This window comes from Canis lupus, chromosome 6 (assembly GCF_011100685.1).
Source record: "Canis lupus familiaris isolate Mischka breed German Shepherd chromosome 6, alternate assembly UU_Cfam_GSD_1.0, whole genome shotgun sequence".
In the NCBI taxonomy this organism is placed as follows: Eukaryota; Metazoa; Chordata; class Mammalia; order Carnivora; family Canidae; genus Canis; species Canis lupus.
In genome coordinates this window covers 25,676,194-25,693,920 of record NC_049227.1, presented here as the reverse complement: position 1 = coordinate 25,693,920, position 17,727 = coordinate 25,676,194, and the positions used below count along the sequence as shown (strand labels likewise).

The window sequence follows — 17,727 nt, the reverse complement described above, 5'->3', positions numbered from 1 at the left end:
ATGTACTTCAGCATCTTCTGTAAAAATGTTTGGGCCAAACTCCATAGAATTCTTTTACAAAAATAAATCCTCATATGAGAAATGTTATTCAGGAGATGATAACAGGAAAAATGTTGATCTCCTTGAGGAAATAGTTTGCTTCTTCCCTAACTTTCCCTGTTTACCTTGTCTGCCAGGAACCTCCGAGTTCAATTCAAAGCTCTTGTATAATGGCTTATTGGCTCTTCAGGCTGGCATATCTGAATTCATTTCTCTTTGGAGTTGGTTTTCTTTTTTTTTTTTCTTCCTATTTTTATTACTATAATTTGTCATGAATTATTTCAAATCCTTTTAGGGAGAAAGCAAGATATAAATACATTCAGAAAGAAAACTGGCAGCTGCCTTGTTTACAACACAGAGGTTGTGAATCTCACATGAAATCGTATATATGAAAGAACGTGAAACTCTGAGAAGCTTGCTCCAGGGGGAGTTGTCATTGGGGTGTATCCAGCTCTTGCAGAGGTATGAGTTTTATCAGCCTTGTAGGAAAGGAGGATACTGCTGGCCTTTGTTTTCATGGAATTTTTGAAAGTAACTTTCTTCTTAATTGATTATAAAAGTAGCAATAATTTCCCTTTATGGAAAACTGAACAAAAAAGTTGGTCATTGTATGTCTCACCACCCAGAGATGACCACTATTGAAAGGTTGTCTTTCTGCCTTAAAAACAGCTTTATTGACATATAATTCATATGTCATACAATTCAAAACATACAAGACAGTGGCTTTTAGTATTTTCACAGAATTTGCAGCCATGACTGCAATCAATTTTAGAATCTTTTCATCATGTCACAAAGAAACTCTACTCCCTGTAGCCATAACTCTCCAAGACCCTCATTTCTCTCAGCCCCAGACAATCACTAATCTACTTTTCTTCTCTGTAGAGTTGCCTTCGTGCCTGGTTTATTTCACTCAGCACAATGTCTTCAAGGCCCATCCATGTCACAGCATTTATCTATACTTCATATCTTTTTATGGCTTGTATTAGTCAGTGTAGGCGCTGTAACAACATACCACAGGCTAGCTGGCCTGTAACAGATATTTTCCCACAGTGCTGGAGGCCTAGAGTCAGAGATTGGGGTGCCAACACGGTCAGATTCTGATGAGAGCCCGTCTACAGATTTGCGGAAGCTGCCTTCCAGCTAGATCCTCATACAATGGAGAGAGAACTCTGGTATCTCTTCCTCTTCCTAGGATGGTACCAGTTCTACGGGATCAGGGCCCTATCCTTATGACCTCATTAACATTGAGCACTTCCTTAAAGGACCTATTTCCAATACATTCATGTGAGGGATCTGGGGCTTTAACATATGAGTTTGAGGGGGGACACAATTCACCTTAGAGGATGGATGAAGAATATCCATGGTGCGGATGTATCATATCTCAATCACCTCTTCATCTGCTGATGGACGTTTGAGTTATTTCCATTTTGGGACTATTTTGAATAATGCTTCTATGAACATTCATGTATTGGTTTTATGTGAACATGTATTTTCATTTCTCTTGGGTATATACATAGGAGTGAAATTGCTGGGTCATATGGTAACTCTAGGTTCAATTCTTTAAGGAACTGCCAGATTGTTTTCAGAGTGGCTAAACCATTTTACATTCCCACCAGCATTGGATGCAATTTTTGCACATCCTTGCCAACACTCATTATTATCTGTCTGTTGGATTATAGCCATCCTAGTGGGTGTGAAGTGGTATCCCATTGTGGTTTGATTTATGTTTCCCTGATGCCTAATGATGTTGATTATCTTTTCATGTGCTTATTGGCTATTTGCATATCTTTTTTGGAAAAAATGTCTGTTCAGATCCTTTGCCTTTTTAAGTTGGAATATCATTTTATTGTTGAGTTGTAAGAGTTCCATATACATTCTAGATACAGGTTTCTTATTAGATATATAATTTGCAGTTTTGTAGGCTGTCTTTTCACTTTCTTGGTGTCCTGAAGCACAAGAATTTTCTTTTTTTTAAATTTATTTTATTTTATTTTAGCACAAGAGTTTTCTTTTTCTTTTTTCTTTTTCAGAGATTTTATTAATTTATTCATGAGAGACACACAGAGAGAGAGAGAGAAAGAGAGAGGCAGAGACACAGGCCAAGGGAGAAGCAGGCTCCACGCAGGGAGCTTGATGTGGGACTTGATCCCGGGACTCCAGGATCATGCCCCGGGCCAAAGGCAGGTGCTAAACCACTGAGCCACCCAGGGATCCCCAGCACAAGAGTTTTCAATTGTGATGACATCTAATTTATTTTTCATCTATTGTTTATATTCTTGGTATCATATCTAAGAAATCATTGCCTGATCTGAGGTCATGAAGATTTATTTTTTTCTAAGAGTTGTAAGATTCAAATCCCTTAATTTAAGTCTTTAACCCATTTTGAGTTATTTTTTGTATGTGGCATAGGGAAGGGTCCAATTCCATCCTTTTACATGTGGCTATGCAGGCATCCAGCAACATTTGTTGAAGAGACTCTTCTTTCCCCATTGAAATGACTTTGGCACCTTTGTTGAAAATTAGTTGAACATGAGTGTCAGAGTTTATTTCTGAACTTTCAATTCTATTCTATTGATCTATATGTCTATTCTTATGCTAGTACCATATAGTCTCTCACTCTAGCTTTATAAGTTTTTAATTCAGGAAATTCAAGTCCTCCAACTTTCTTTTTTTCAAGATTATTTTTGGCAATTCTGGGACCTTTGAATCTCCAGTTGTCATCTTTATTGTCAATGTTTTTGAAAATGCAATTTTTAAAAAAGATCAATGTATTTATTTGAGACAGAGAAGAGAGAGCACACTCAAGGAGGAGGGTCAGAGGAAGAGAGAGAAGCGGACTCCCTGCTGAGCAAGGAGTCCAATGTGGGGCTTGATCCCAGGATCCTGAAGGCAGGAGCTTAACTGACTGAGCCACCCACGTGCCCTGAAAATGCAACTTTATCTTTAATTTTACATCACTGAAATCATACTCCATAGCAATTATTTTCATGTGTCCTAACTGTACACTGTAAACATCCTTCTATATTAGAAACTTATTTTACATATACTTAAATACATAATTTAGTTGTCTTCCTATCGGACACTTCTTTCTAAACTTCACTATTATAAATATTGACACCATGGTGCTTTCATTCCTAAGAGAGGTTAATTTTATTTGTGAAGCTACTGAAGATATTTTTACATATTGAAAACATTAATCTTTTAATTCAAACTTTGAGGTGATTTCCCAAAAAGCAGAAGAGGCTCAAATACGAGTCAAATCCCACATTTGCACCTTAGAAAAGTCACAAACCTCTCTGATCCTCAATGTTTTCATCTGAAAAATTCAGATAATAATAATAGAGTTGTTCTGAAGATTAAAGGCATGTAGGAATATTGGCCTAGCACACATATGACTCAATAAATAGTACTTATAGTTATTTTTTATGTTTTTATTGTTTAAGTAGACTCCATTGTTAAGTAGACTCCCAATGTGAGGCTTGAACTCACCACTATGAGATCAAGACCTGAACTGAGATCAAGAGTTGAACGCTTAACCAACTGAGCCACCCAGATGCCCCATAATAATAATTATTATTATTTTCATCATCATTATTATTTTCATGATTATTGTTGTTACTGTTGCTAGCTATATTAAAAGTTGCAATAGGTAGCCGAAATAGAGAGAGTGGACTGACATTCAGGTCTTTCCTATCAGCCTGGGAATTGCAATCATAATGAGGAGATATTAAGGGTGACTGGCTGGCTCAGTTGGTAGAGCATGTGACTCTTGATCTTGGGGTTTTGAGTTTGAGTCCCTCACTGGATATTGAGTTACTCAAAAAATAAAAAGAAATTTTTTTTACAGAGTATAATTTAAAAAAATAAAGAGTAGACATTAAATGTTTCTCACATTAGCCAAAGAACAGTGTTCTAAATATCATGCACCAAATAGATATCTTCATTCCTAAAGCTTTGTGTGTAATTCAGATTAGTTTCTTAAAATCATTTCTCAGCAATGGCCATGAGATTGTTTAATTCTATTTGTGTAGCTATGGAAGATATTGTTTACATATTGAAAACACTTATCTTTTAATTAAAACGTGGATTAGCTCCAAGAAAGCAAGGCTCTGTCTGGCATGTTCATCATTTTAGGCCTAGCATTAATAAGCACACAGTAGATACTGACAAAGGAATGCAAAAAGGAAGACAGCAGGCCCCCATATATTTTGTTGTTTTGGATTACTTTTTAGAGGCAGCAGTGGCTGAAGGGACTTAGCCTACAAAAGCAGGCACATAGCAGTTTGAACCACGATAAGAACTACTATTTATTATGCACCTGTTGCACCTGTTGTGTGTTGGTCATTCTTTAGGTAGATTTCTGTATGTGACCTCAGTTAATGTATTTAAATATCAAGATTGCCCGTGTGATAAGAACACTGGAACCCAGTGTTATAGGCAAGGAAGCAGAAGCTTCAAGAGAGTCAATGCCTGGGCCTATGGTGTGCTGGTAGTAAGTGCTGAGCCCAAATGCAAACACTTACCTCTCTGATATGAAAATTGGGATATTCTTTTACCAGGAAAGATGTGGGTCCGTTTGTGTCCTAGAAGCTGAGAGAGAGGGTGGTTGGGGCTTACAAAAGGAAGCTAGAGTAGAATTTATTAATTGTGTCAACAAGGATTGAGCACCTGCTCTGGTGGCATTGGACAGATGGGGTGCTGGGGAGACAATGGAGACCATAAGCTAATACCTTGCTCTACTGGAAACCCAAAGTCCAGTGGGGAAGCAGACACTATTCCAGTAGTCATACAAGTACTTGATTACAAACTGTGATGAGTGCTTCAAAGAAGTTCAGGGTGCCACCAGAGACTAGCAGGGGTATTTGAATAGGTTCCCCTACGCTGAGATCAGAATTGAGCTAGGAATTAACTGATGTGAGTGGCAGGGAGGGCTTTCCAGGATGAGAAAAGGACCTAAGTCAAGACCCTGATTCTGGAAGGGAGATTGAAAGAAGACCCAAGTGGCAAAAGCAGAATGCCGGGTGACAGAGCAGCCAGGGCAGAGCAATGGCCTCATGGACCCTGTTAAAGCCTGTGGTTTTGATCCTGAGGGCAGCAGGGAGCCTTTAGAGGGTTTGAGCTAAGCAGTGACACCATCAGATGGGCTATCCAGAGAGGTGAATGTGGTTGTAGGCTGGGGCAGATTAGGTGACCTGTTGGCAGTGGGAATGGACCGAAGTGGATACATTTAGGAGACATTTATGGGTTAAGAATGACATAGCTGATTTGAATGATCCTTTCTTTTTTTATTTTTTTTTTAAGATTTTATTTGTTTGAGAGGGAGCATACACACAGATGGGTGAGAGGTGGAGAGAGAAAGCAGACTCCTCCCTGAGCTGGAAGCCCAATATGGGGCTGGATCCCAGGGCCCTGAGATCATGACCTGAGCTGAAGGCAGATGCTTAGCCAACTGAGCCACCAGGTTCCCCTGAGTGATCCTTTCTGGTGTTTTGGAGCACCCTGGCCCTCTGCCACAGCCCCCTGCTTGTGCTTTCTCTCTCATGAATAAATCTAAAAAATAAAATATAAATAAAATATAATTTTGTTTGGAGGTAAATATATTTCTCACCAATATCCATGGTTACAAACATTCACATTTTCTTTTCAGTATTAAATCATTAATTAATTAGTTAATTCCCACCCCTTTCTTAATGTCGGTTAAGTTTGGTTTCTTCGTCCTTGGAGTTTCTTGACTTGAGCCCTGTCTGCCCTGGGTTCTGGACCAAGCACTAAGATAATGAGTGAACACTGACTGCCCTAGTTCCTCAGTACAGACTGAAATGATTTCTCGATTAGTTATTAAATTGTTACACTTGTAAAGGAACTGCTTAAGAATAAACTGGAGGATTTGTTTCCTGTTTGCTTAAAGGCAACATTTAATATACCAAGCTTCTGCCAGTCTGAACTGGATGAGACTGTTTATACTCAGGCTAATTCAAAATGCTTGGGATATTTCTAAAGGTTCCATCTTGGCAGCGGCAGCTGGGAATGCAGCGATAAATAAAAAAGTCACAAGACGCGGCTGACAAGGTTCGTCTGTTCATTCACACCCATGACTCACAAGGCTTTTGAAGACACTGAATTTTGAAGGGCAACCTAGTGGATGGTGGCAATGTAAACCGCTGTGCTGAAGTTCCAACCTTGATGCAATTCAGCTGAGAAATGAACTTACCCTCGGAAATTGAGATGTGGAGAGAAAATGCTTATAGAGATATAGACAGTGAATAGCACATAAAGCTTACCCACATGACGAAAAGAAAATTCATTTAAATATCTCTTTAGAAATAGCATATTTTCCAGTTTTTCTACAGACGTTGTGTTACTTATATGATTAAGAAATAATTTCATTGAGGGGTGCCTGGGTGGCTCAGTCAGCTAAGCATCTGCCTTCAGCTCGGGTCATGATCCTGGGGTCCTGCGATGGAGCCCTGTGTCAGGCTTCCTGCTCAGCCGGGAGGCTGTTTCTTCCTCTCCCTCTGCCCTGTCCATCCCACCCCCACAACCTGCTTGTGTGTGTGTGTGTGTGTGTGTGTGTGTGTGTGTGCCTGTTCTCTCTCTCTCTCTCAAATAGATAAAATACTGAAAAAGAAAGAAAGAATTTCATTGAGGGGTGCCTGGCTGGCTCAGTCTGTGAAGCATGTGTCTCTTGAACTCAAGGTTGTAACTTGGGTGTAGAGATTTCTTAAAAATAAAATCTTAAAATCTTAAAAAAAAGAATTTTATTGCACACCTATTGTGTGCTGGACAATGGGTCATCTCATGTCATCCTTCATGTCACTGAGATGAAGGTCTTAGAATCCATGAGGGAGCTGAGGCTTCCAAGGGCTTCAGAGACTTGCTCAGGTTACCCAGTTGGTAAATGATGGTAGGATTCTGGTTCCAGAAGCGGAGTCTGAGCAACCACGGTCTGCTCCAATGGCCCTGTCACTGGTTTTGCCTTGGTGGCTCTCTTCCTGCATCGGGGTCTCACTTATAAAAAACAATCTTTTATTAAATATCTTCCTCTCTAGGAATCCAGATCCTTTCCAGGGTCAAAATTTGAGAATCCTCGTGTTTTTATCTCAATATAACCAACGTTGTTACTTCAGCACTAAATGTCCCCATTTAAAATACTGCCTTCCAGGAGACTTCACTGAGTTTACTTTAGTAACACTGTTTAGAAGTCAGCAATAAGTCTTAATTATTGCACATTCAAGACTGTCAAATTCTCCCCAGTGCCTTGTGGCTTCCAAGGCTCAATGTTCCTTAAAATAATGCAGCCCAACATCTGACACTGTCAAGAAAGGAAGGTAAACTTTTCAGACATTACTCTTCCAATGTCAACATAGATTTCTTTTCTTTTTCTTTTTTTTTAAGATTTTATTTATTTGACACAGAGAGAGAGCATGAGTAGGGGAAGAGGCAGAGGCAGAGGGATAGGGAGAAGCAGGCTCCCCGCTGAGCCGGGAGCCCAATGTATGGCTCGATTCCAGAACCTGTAGATCATGACCTGAGCTGAAGGCAGATGCTTAACCCTCTGAGCCACCCAGGCACCCTTATATTTCTTTTTAGAAAAAAAAAGTCTTCCATCACTTTTTCCTCCACTGGGGGGATGTGGAATTATTTTTGTTGACTTTTTTATACTTTTTCTGTGTTCTTCCAATTTTCCAAAATGGCTGTTTTGTTTTTATAATGGAAAAATAACCTGATTTTTAAAACTGAGTCCAATAGGGGCACCTGAGTGGCTCAGTGGTTGAGCATCTACCTTTGGCTCAGGTTGTGATCTCAGGATCTGGGATTGAGTCCCGCATCAGGCTTCCCCACAGGGAGCCTGCTTCTCCCTCTGCCTGTGTTTCTGCCTCTCTCTCTCTCTCATGAATAAATAAAATAAAATCTTTAAAAAATAATAAAATAAATAAAATTCAGTCAAATACAACAGAAAAGAACTAAAATCTTGGTAATATATATTGTATATCTCCTGCCTTCCTGATTGGAAAGTATAGAACATAACTGTAAGCTCCATTGGATGATTCTGGGTCACGATCAGACACCCCAATTTTTACTTTGTGGTGCTATGACTTGATGGTTTAGACCGTGGATTTTGAATTCAGATAGACCAGGCTTAGAATCTTGGCATGGCCTTTTTTTTTTTTTAATTCCAAGTTTATTTATTTTTTATTGTTTTTAAAATTTATTTATGATAGTCACACAGAGAGAGAGAGAGGCAGAGACATAGGCAGAGGGAGAAGCAGACTCCATGCACCAGGAGCCTGGCGTGGGATTCGATCCCGGGTCTCCAGGATCGCGCCCTGGGCCAAAGGCAGGCGCTAAACCACTGCGCCACCCAGGGATCTCCGCTGCGCCACCCAGGGATCCCTTGGCATGGCCATTTACTTAGCTCTGGGACCTTGGGCAAGTTGCTTAGCGTCTCTGAGTCTTAGTTTTCTCATCAGTAAAATGGAAATAATAACAGCATCTACCTCCCAGAGTGTCTGGGGGGATTGAATGAGATGATAAATTAACATAATGTCCAGTAGTCAGTTAATGCAAGTTTCTTGATTAATTTTGTGATATTGGTAATATTCTGTTGCAGATGTGTGGTGCCCGTAGGAACTGCTGAACCACCTAAGACTTTGACCCTAGATCTGAATTAAAAGGTCCTCAGATTTTTTAAAAGGTTTTATTTATTTATTTTAGAGAGAGAGAGAGAGAGCTCATGTACAAGCAGTGGAAAGGGAGAAACAGGCTGCCCATCAAGCAGGGAGCCTGATGTGTGGCTTGATCCCAGGACCTGGGATCATGACCTGAGGTGAAGGCAGCCACTTAACCAACTGAGCCATCCAGGTGCCCCAAAGGTCCTCAGATCTTTGTATCTGTTCTTTTCCTCCCCATTTCCCAATTTATTTTATTGTATTTTACTTTTACTTTATTTTACTTTGTTGTTGAAATAAAACTTACAGGCAGTAAGATATACTAGTCCTACGTGAACCTCTGTGTATGTATACCCCAGCATAACCACCACCTGGATCAAGATAAACCATGTCCAGCACCTCTGCTGGTTCTCTCATGCCCCCACCCAGTCAGTAGCCCCCAACCCCAAGGCAAACTCTACATGGATTCCTAAAACCATAGTGTAGTTCTGATTATTCTCAAATAAGTAGAAAACACAGGATGAACTTCCTTGTGCCTGGCTTCTTTTGCTGACTATAATGTCTGGAAGATTCAGCCAGATTGTTGAGGATAACAGTAGTTTGCTCTGGTTCACTGATGTGTAGTAGTCTTTCATGTGAATATTATTACATTTTGTATGTCCATTTACTTTACTGATGAACACTTGAGCTGTACCCAGTTTTTGGCTATTATGAAATACACTGCTATTATGAATGTCCTTGTATATCCTTGTATGTTTTCTGTCCTGAAATACTTCAGTCACAGACTCCCAGGAGTGGAATTGATGGGTCTGGGAGTATACACAGTATTTAATTTTAGATGATTACTGCCAAGTCATTTTCTAAAGTGGTTGCGCCATTTCCTGTTCGCACTAGCAGTGCCTGAGCTTTCCAGGTGCTCTGCATCCTTGCTAACACTTGGTTTGGTGAGTCTCTTCCATTGTAACTATCCTGATGGGTGGGTGGGTGTGTACTAGCTGTCTCATCAGGCCCTTAATTTCCATGACGACTAACAATGTTGCACACGGTCTTATGTGATCATCAGCCATTGGGACACCCCGTTGCATTCCTAAACACAGTTATACTCTTGGGATGTCTGATAGCTCAGTTTGTCAGTAGGAGGTTTAAAGAATGAGCATGCATGTTCTGAGAGAGGCTGCAGAGGCTCTCCTACGACCAATATAGCAGAGTTTGGGGCATACAGAGCATCTAGGCTGGTTTCTGCTTACTTTCAAGTTCTTAACTGTGTTTGATGGCAAGCTTGCAAGAGAAATAACTTGCAGATGAGTGACATACTATGAATTTTTAAAAATGCTAAGTGAACTCTCTAACGGTGTTTCAACTTATATTTCTACAGTCCATGTGGGAGAAAAGAAGTCACATTAGTTGAGTATCCATTATGTGTCAGTCCTGCACCAGGCATTTTAAATACATTGTCCCCTGGGCGCCTGGTTGGCTCAGTCGGTTAAGCGGCTGCCTTCAGAAGCTCAGGTTATGATCTCAGGGTCCTGGGATCAGTCCAACATTGGGCTCCTTGCTCAATAGGGAGTCTTCTTTTCTCTCTCCTCTTTCTGCACCTAACCCCACTCTTACCATCTCTCTCTCTCTCTCTCTCTCTCTTTAAAGATTTATTTATTTATTTATTTATTTATTTATTTATTTATTTATTTATTTATTCATGATAGAGAGAGAGAGAGAGAGAGAGGCAGAGACACAGGCAGAGGGAGAAGCAGGCTCCAAGCTGGGAGCCCGACGCGGGACTTGATCCCGGGACTCCAGGATCATGCCCCGGGCCAAAGGCAGGTGCTAAACCACTGAGCCACCCAGGGATCCCCTCTCTCTCTCTTTCAAATAAGAAATACATACATACATACATACATACATAAATACATGTATACATACATTATCCCCTCAGGGCACCTGGGTGGCAAAATTGGTTAGGTGTCAGATTCTTGGTTTCAGTTCAGGCAGTGATCTCACAAGCATGAGATTGAGCCTTGTGTGGGGCTCTACGTTGAGCATGGAGTCTGCTTGAGACGCTCTCTCCCTCTCCTTCTGCCCCTCCCCTCCCATGCTCACACACATGCTCTCGCTCTCTCTCAAATAAAAATAAATAAGTACATTATCCTCTTTAATCTGTATAAAGACTCTGTGAGGTTGAGATTATTATACTTGAAGTTCAAATGAAATTAGGCTGGAGATGGTTGTCACCCAGCTCTGAAATGGCAGAGCCAAGATTTGAAGACTGGGTCTACTTGACTTTGAAGTCTACACTACTGTGACCAAGTAAACAGAAGGGAAAACATTTTTTTTTTTTTTTTTTTTTGGGAAAACATTATTTTTTTAGCAAGTTTCTAGTCAGAAACTTCCTAGTGTACATTTCATTAAAATTTTGACAATGCTCACCTCTACCAAGGTGACTTCACCTTCGGGTGGATCTCTCAGGGTCTCCCAGTGCTGGGTCTGGCCCCTCCTCCCAGACTCCTGCAGCTTACTATTGGCCATTTGGCACCATTTCTTATCCTTTCTGCCTTTCTCCATCTTTGAGCTCTGATTGTAGTACTATTGTATAGGTATTCATTCTTTTGACAGTAATTTTTTTCTCTCCCCTCTGGTATATTTTCTGATAATTCTTCTAGAAAGAAAGTTTTTCCCAATTGTATAGCAGTACACATATGTTGTAGACATTTTGGAAAGCGGAAATTCACCCATTTCCTTTCAATCATTTTTTTGTATGTTTAGGTGTTTTTTTTTTTTTTTTTTTAAACATAGTTGAGATGCTGAACCATCACTTAGTTGAGGTAATAGACATGATTTTTGAGGGAAATGAATGTGATTTTGTAAAAGGCAGTCACATTTAAGGATGTACTATGGTGGTCCCTGGGTAGCTCAGTCAGTTGAGTCTCTGACTCTTGGTTTTGGCTCAGGTCATGATCTCATGGGATGGAGCTTTGTGCTCAGCAGAGTCTTCTTGAAGATTCTCTCCCTCTGCCCCTCCCCCCACTTGTGCATACACACATGCATACTCTCTCTTTCTCAAATAGATAAATAAATCTTTAAAAAAATTTTTTTTTGAGGATGTACTATGGAAGGCCTCAACCTGGAATAAGTGTAAAACAGGAGTCATTTATTCTCCAGAATGTTTTTTTTTTTTAAAGTTAGGAGGGAAGGGGGTAGAGTTGAGTGAATGAAAGAAACTGGTTTCCACTTTACCTTTAGAAACATCATCATGGTTGGCTTCCAAAACCAACAGACAGAGCCTTGGTGTCCCTGTTGGAGACAGCTGTTAACTTTTGATGTTGAGCAATTTTAAATTTGCATGGTCAAAATTTACAGGAAATGTGCCTCACTATATTCTGCTTGATATTTCTCCCTATTCCTTCAAACTTTGCAAAAGCATCCCATTTTTATTTTTTTTCCTTTTTTTAAAAATATTTTTTAAAATTATTTATTTATTTATGATAATCACACACAGAGAGAGAGAGGCAGAGATACAGGCAGAGAGAGAAGCAGGCTCCATGCACCAGGAGCCCGACGTGGGATTCGATCCCGGGTCTCCAGGATCGCGCCCTGGGCCAAAGGCAGGCGCCAAACCACTGCGCCACCCAGGGATCCCCCAAAGCATCCCATTTTTAATGGCTTCACATGTTTTACCAAGTTTATAAATTATCAGATACCTAATCATTCCCTGATCGTTGTTCCCAAGCTGTTTTTGTGGTAAATGATGTAGCCCCAAACACCTTTGTCTGCATGCCTTTTTATGGTATCTTTGAGTACGGAAATCTTCATCTACCGGGTGAGAGACACTGTGAGACCATGACCTCGCAGGGGTTAAGGGCATGAATGCAGGAGGCAGATAGCCCACTGTGTGATGGGCAAGCTGCATAACCTGTGTGCCTCAGTCTTCTGGTCTGTCACACTGGGGGAAATCACAGCACTTACTTCACTGTCACTTCATGTGTGTAAAGGGCTCAGTCAGTGCCACAGAAGTGCTTGCTTGTATTACTTACCTGGGATCCTAGAAACTGGGTGCTAATTGGATAACAAATTTATACTTTAAGGTTTAAGTATATTGCTGACTTGAGAGTGTGAACCAGGCTCCTCTTTGTAACACAGGACACAGTACTGTTAGGTGTACAGAGCTGTTTGACGGGTGGGCATTTACTGCAGGAACTTCTCCTAACAGTGTGGGCACACTTCTTGGTTCTTATAATTCCCTGTTTATTTTTCTGCTTCCCCCTCTAGAATGCGAGCTCCTTGAGATCAGAGACTATGCCCTAAAAATAATAGTAGGTAATATTTACTGAGTGTCTGACTCTGGATCAGACTCAGTGGCAAGCACTTTGCAGGCCTGGTCTTGTTGGCTCCTCCCAGCACCATCTCACACCTGGGCCCCCAGGAGACAGGTGCTGAGTGCTGGCTGAGTGACACAGGGCTCTTCCCAAACTTGTCACATCAAAAGGATCACTCAAAGCACAGAGGTGGGGGATCCTGATGCCCAGGATCTGCTGCTGGAGATCTGATTCTAAAAGTCTGGAGCAGCCCAGGGATCCACCCCAGGGGATCCTTTATGCTGAGGCCACATCTGGGCAACCCGAAGGAGAGGCTGGATGACCCTGTGGTCCACCAATGTCCTGTGTCTCAAGCCTTAGGCAGTTTCTCCCAACTGTCGGGAGTTCTCAGGCTTGTCACTGACTGGAACAGGAGAGGAGGGTGACCAAGAGGAGGAAACCGCGGAAGCAAGTCTCATTAGTATGCAGAGCCTTTCTTGTCACACTGCCTTTAATTGAAGCTGAAGGGCTGGCTCACGTCTCTGGGAGTTTCCACCCTCCAGCCCTTCCGGAACTGGCGGTGCACCAGCCTGCTGAGGGGACAAGGACGGTGCAGGGGCACGGAGAATCCGTCTGTTGGTGTTGGAGGCCAACCACGATGAGGTCTCTACACTGAAATGGCAACCAGGTTCTTCTAATCAGCCATTGCTACCTGCCTCCGCCCCATCGCCCCCCTTTGACCTACCTGGTGGACGTAGCTGTGCAAGTCTGTCCTGCCAAGACCAGGAAGCAACCCACAAAGGGGACACTTGAATTTGTGTCTTACAGAAACAGCAAAGGAGTCCCTGCACGTGATTCCCATGGTTAAAAACACAGTACCCCTCCCCTGCCTTATCTATGGTTTTGAGCATCTACTGGGGGGCTTGGAACGTGTCCCCATCTGCTGTACCGGCTGGACAGAAGGACACGCTGAGCATCGCCTTTGTGTCACCCTCTGCTATAGCAATCACTTTGAACTCTTGGCTGTTTCTCTCTGGTTAATTAAGATTTTAGATACGTTAGATATGCTTTTAGACATTATCTACTGATTTCTTGCTGCGACAGATGAGGACGAGTTCACTAGTTCATACCCCATCTCCACCCTCCTCCAAACAGTTAAATTGTTCTTTTCTAGGGCAGCCCCAGTGGCCTAGCGGTTTAGCGCCGCCTTCGGCCTAATCTTGGGAGACCCAGGATGGAGTCGGGCTCCCTGCATGGAGCCTGCTTCTTCCTCTGCCTGTGTCTCTGCCTCTCTCTCTCTCTCTCTGTGTGTGTGTGTCTGTCATGAATAGATAAGTAAAATCTTTAAAAAAAAAATTGTTCTTTTCTTTTCCTTTATTAGTTGACTTTGTAATTTCAAGTAATATACTACCATATTTATTTCTTTTTACCTGTTTTATTTGGGGGGGGGAGTTGAGGTGGAGGAAATATTCATAGAACACTGACTATAAAGTAATAAACAGCAAGGCAAACACTCACATATAACTACCATTCCAGTTAAGGAAGGAGAATACTGTCAACACCTTTCAACCTCTTCTTTCCCCAGTGAAGCCACTTACCCTGACTTTTGTGCTAATTGTTTGCTTCCTTTTTTTTTTTTTTAAAGATTTTATTTTTAAGTAATCTCTCCACCCAACATGGGGCTTGAACTTACAACCCTGAGATCAAGAGTTGACACTCTACTGACTGAGCAGCCAGGTGCCCCTGTTCTCTTGCCTTTCTTTAGAGCTCTTCTATAGGCACTCCTCAGTATTTAGATTTGCTGTAAATAGAATTGCACTATATATATTACTCTGTGCCTTGCATCTTTCCTTCAACACTGGTGAGCTAATCTAAGTCGACAGGTGTAGCTGAGGTTTACCCATGTTCACTGCTATATACTCACTTTTCAAGTAGACCACGATTTATTCATCCAGTCAGCTGTTGATAGACATTTGGGCTGTTTGCAGCTTTCTACTATCACAAACGTCTTAATCCTTGTCTCCCAGAACATGTGTGCAAGGGTTTCCCCAGGGGATGGATACAGGAGTGCAATTGCTGCATTGCAGGGAGCATGCAAACTCAGTTTCACTTGATAAAGCCGCCTTTCCAATGTGGTTGCACCAGTGGACAGTCCCCACCCCCAGAGATGCTGACCTGATTGACCAGGGTCAGGTTGGGCACTTAGAGGTTCAAAGCTCTCCAGGTGATTCCATTATGAGGCTCCATGTCCAGCTTTATTTCCAGCCCATCAACTCTAGATAGTATTTTGACCTTTCAATCTGGAGGAGCAGTCCTAGCATCTTTTTCCGCTCTCCTTTCTCAAGATTTTTGTGTTATAATCGGAATAATCTGAAAGACATAATAAGGGTTTTTTCCCCAGGCGAAGTCCCAAGTGTAGGGGTGGCTAAGACAGGTTATCAAGGCATGGGCAGGAATTGGTTAAAATACTGGGACAAAGGTGAGCAGTTGAATTCTTCTTTCAGGGAGGGCTGGGGAACAACAGAAATTCAAGGGCTGAGAACTCTTCCCAGCAGCCAACCGTCCTTCTCTCTTTGGCGGTGAGTAGCCTCTAGCGCCTGTCTGCCAGCTGTAGGCCAGAGAGGTCATTCAAACTGCTTAAATTCTGTGACATGGAGGGGAATTCTAGGCTCTTCTGAATTGCTCTGAGGGCCTTTATGGTCATGTTTTCTTAGAGGGACTCCAACCTCAGTCTGGGTTTCTTAACCCTGGCTGAATAGTAGCAACATATGGGAACTTTGAATAAATACCCGGGCTTCAGACCAATTACATCAGAAAGTCTGAGGTGAGACCCAGGCACTAACAGGCTTCAGAAATGGCCCAGATGATTTTTTTTTAAAGACTTTATTTATTTATGAGAGACAGAGAGAGGGGGGCAGAGACATAGGTAGACTGCATACAGGGAGTCCGATGTGGGACTTGATCCTCTGAACTCCAGGATCACGCCCTGGGCCAAAGGCAGATGCTTAACTGCTGAGCCACCCAGGGATCCCAGCCCAGGTGATTCTTAAACACAGCCAGGGCAGAGAATCAGCAGCAGTAGATCAAACTTTAACTTATATCCAACAGTATCACCTGGGGGGCTCATTAAGAATTGCTGGGCTCCACTGTTTCTGATTCTGTGGGTCTGGGGTGGAACTGTGGATTTGCATTTCCAACAGGTTCCCAGGGATGCAAACATTGCTACTCTCCCTCACCATGCCTAGAGCACCATCTTGCTCCTGAGGTTTCCCTGCATACCTCCCTATAGGGACCCAGAGCAGCCGTTCCATCAGGTGGAGCAGACCTCCTCCCAGCTCTGTGTTATGGGGTCAGGCTGGTAGCTTACAATCGCCTGTGGAAATTAGCAAATGCTACAAGTCAGGAATCTGCCATCCCCACTCAGTTGCTAAACATTCACATCCAGATCACATAATGGATCAGCAGGATATGGGGAAAACACCTACAGAGGTGTAGAGCATCCTTGGCTGTGAAGGATCCTTGTCATCAGTAGGGCCTAGACACATGCAGGGTATTCACAGTGGTTACCCATGGAGCTTCCATATGTATATGGAACAAAAAAAGTATATACACTCAAAACAATTCTTTAAAATTCCCAGGCAATACAGGTTCTAAATCTTAGAAATATTTTTTTTCTGGTTTGAGTTATTAATATATTCATTAGTAGTTCACAAAACCAAATAAACACATTATAAATTTTGACAGTTATTAAACGTAGAAAGGAGATTCTAGGGGACACATTGGCTCCTGGTCTGGCACCTGGGGATTTTTTACACGCTTGGCAATGCCAGGACAGGGAGAGGTGGGAAAAGGGATCACTATAAACCCATCAACTGCAAGTCCACGCATGGAAACGGTGGATTTGGAGAGTGACTTTCTTTGAATAAACCATGACCAAGTACCCTTAGAAAGTCTTTCTGTAGCCCCAGCTTGAAGACTGCTGTGCTAGCCTGGGCTGCTGAAAGCTTTCAGGCCACTTCCAACAGGAAACAACTGTGTTGCACATGATGGCGTCCACATCTCACTCCGTGCTTGGGCCTTGTGAGATCCAAACATCTGTCCTACATGATAACAAGCCCCAACACCCTTTCTGATAGAACACTGCTCTCCTCGTGTAACCTGAGCCTGAGACCTTACTCAGAAGATGCCTTAGGCATTAATGTCCAGGATAAGCACTTGGACATTAGAAGCAAAAACTTCCTAAAAATGAGAGGGTCTTTCTTGGGGCACCTGGGTGGCTCAGTCGGTTAAGGGACCAACTCTTGATTTCGGCTCAGGTCATGATCTCAAGGTCCTGAGATCAAGCCCTACATTGGTCTCTGTGCTTAGCATGAAGTCTGCTTGAGATCCTCTATTCTCTCCTTCTTGGTCTCACCACCCTGGATTGTGTGTGTGCGCTCTCTCAAGTAAACAAAATCTTAACAAAACAAAACAAAAAAAACCACGAAAGGGTCTTTCTTTTTTTTTTTTTGAGGGTCTTTCTAAAAGGACCCCCCCCCACACACACACACCTGGTTTCCCCTATTTTTCCAGAGGGTGGGGGGTGGCTTTTACCTTTTGGAACAATTTCCCTTACAAGTTGTGCTATCCTGTGTTCTGCTAACTTTCCTGTTTGGCTGGTGCAGGAAATCCCCCAGATCACATTCTTTTCCAGACCATGAAAGACTAGGAAAGGTTCTCTTCTGACCTTG

At 42.2% G+C, this 17,727-nt stretch overlaps 1 protein-coding gene across 4 annotated transcripts in view; it reads left to right on the top strand.

The window, feature by feature from the left end:
• Positions 1 to 17,727, top strand: part of IQCK (IQ motif containing K) — a 130,345-nt gene that overhangs the window by 109,602 nt on the left and 3,016 nt on the right. For 2 of the 4 annotated variants that reach the window (XR_005360869.1, XR_005360868.1), the window contains exon 9: positions 335 to 501. The exons of 1 other annotated variant lie outside the window; for it this stretch is intronic. Coding sequence is in view for 1 of the 3 variants with exons in the window: in XM_038540211.1 (XP_038396139.1) it covers positions 15,502 to 15,536 (35 nt within the window). In the remaining 2 variants the exon portion in view is untranslated. Of the gene's footprint in view, positions 1 to 334; positions 502 to 15,501; positions 15,577 to 17,727 lie in introns of all 4 variants that reach the window. One more of the 4 variants, XM_038540211.1, reaches the window with a different exon arrangement.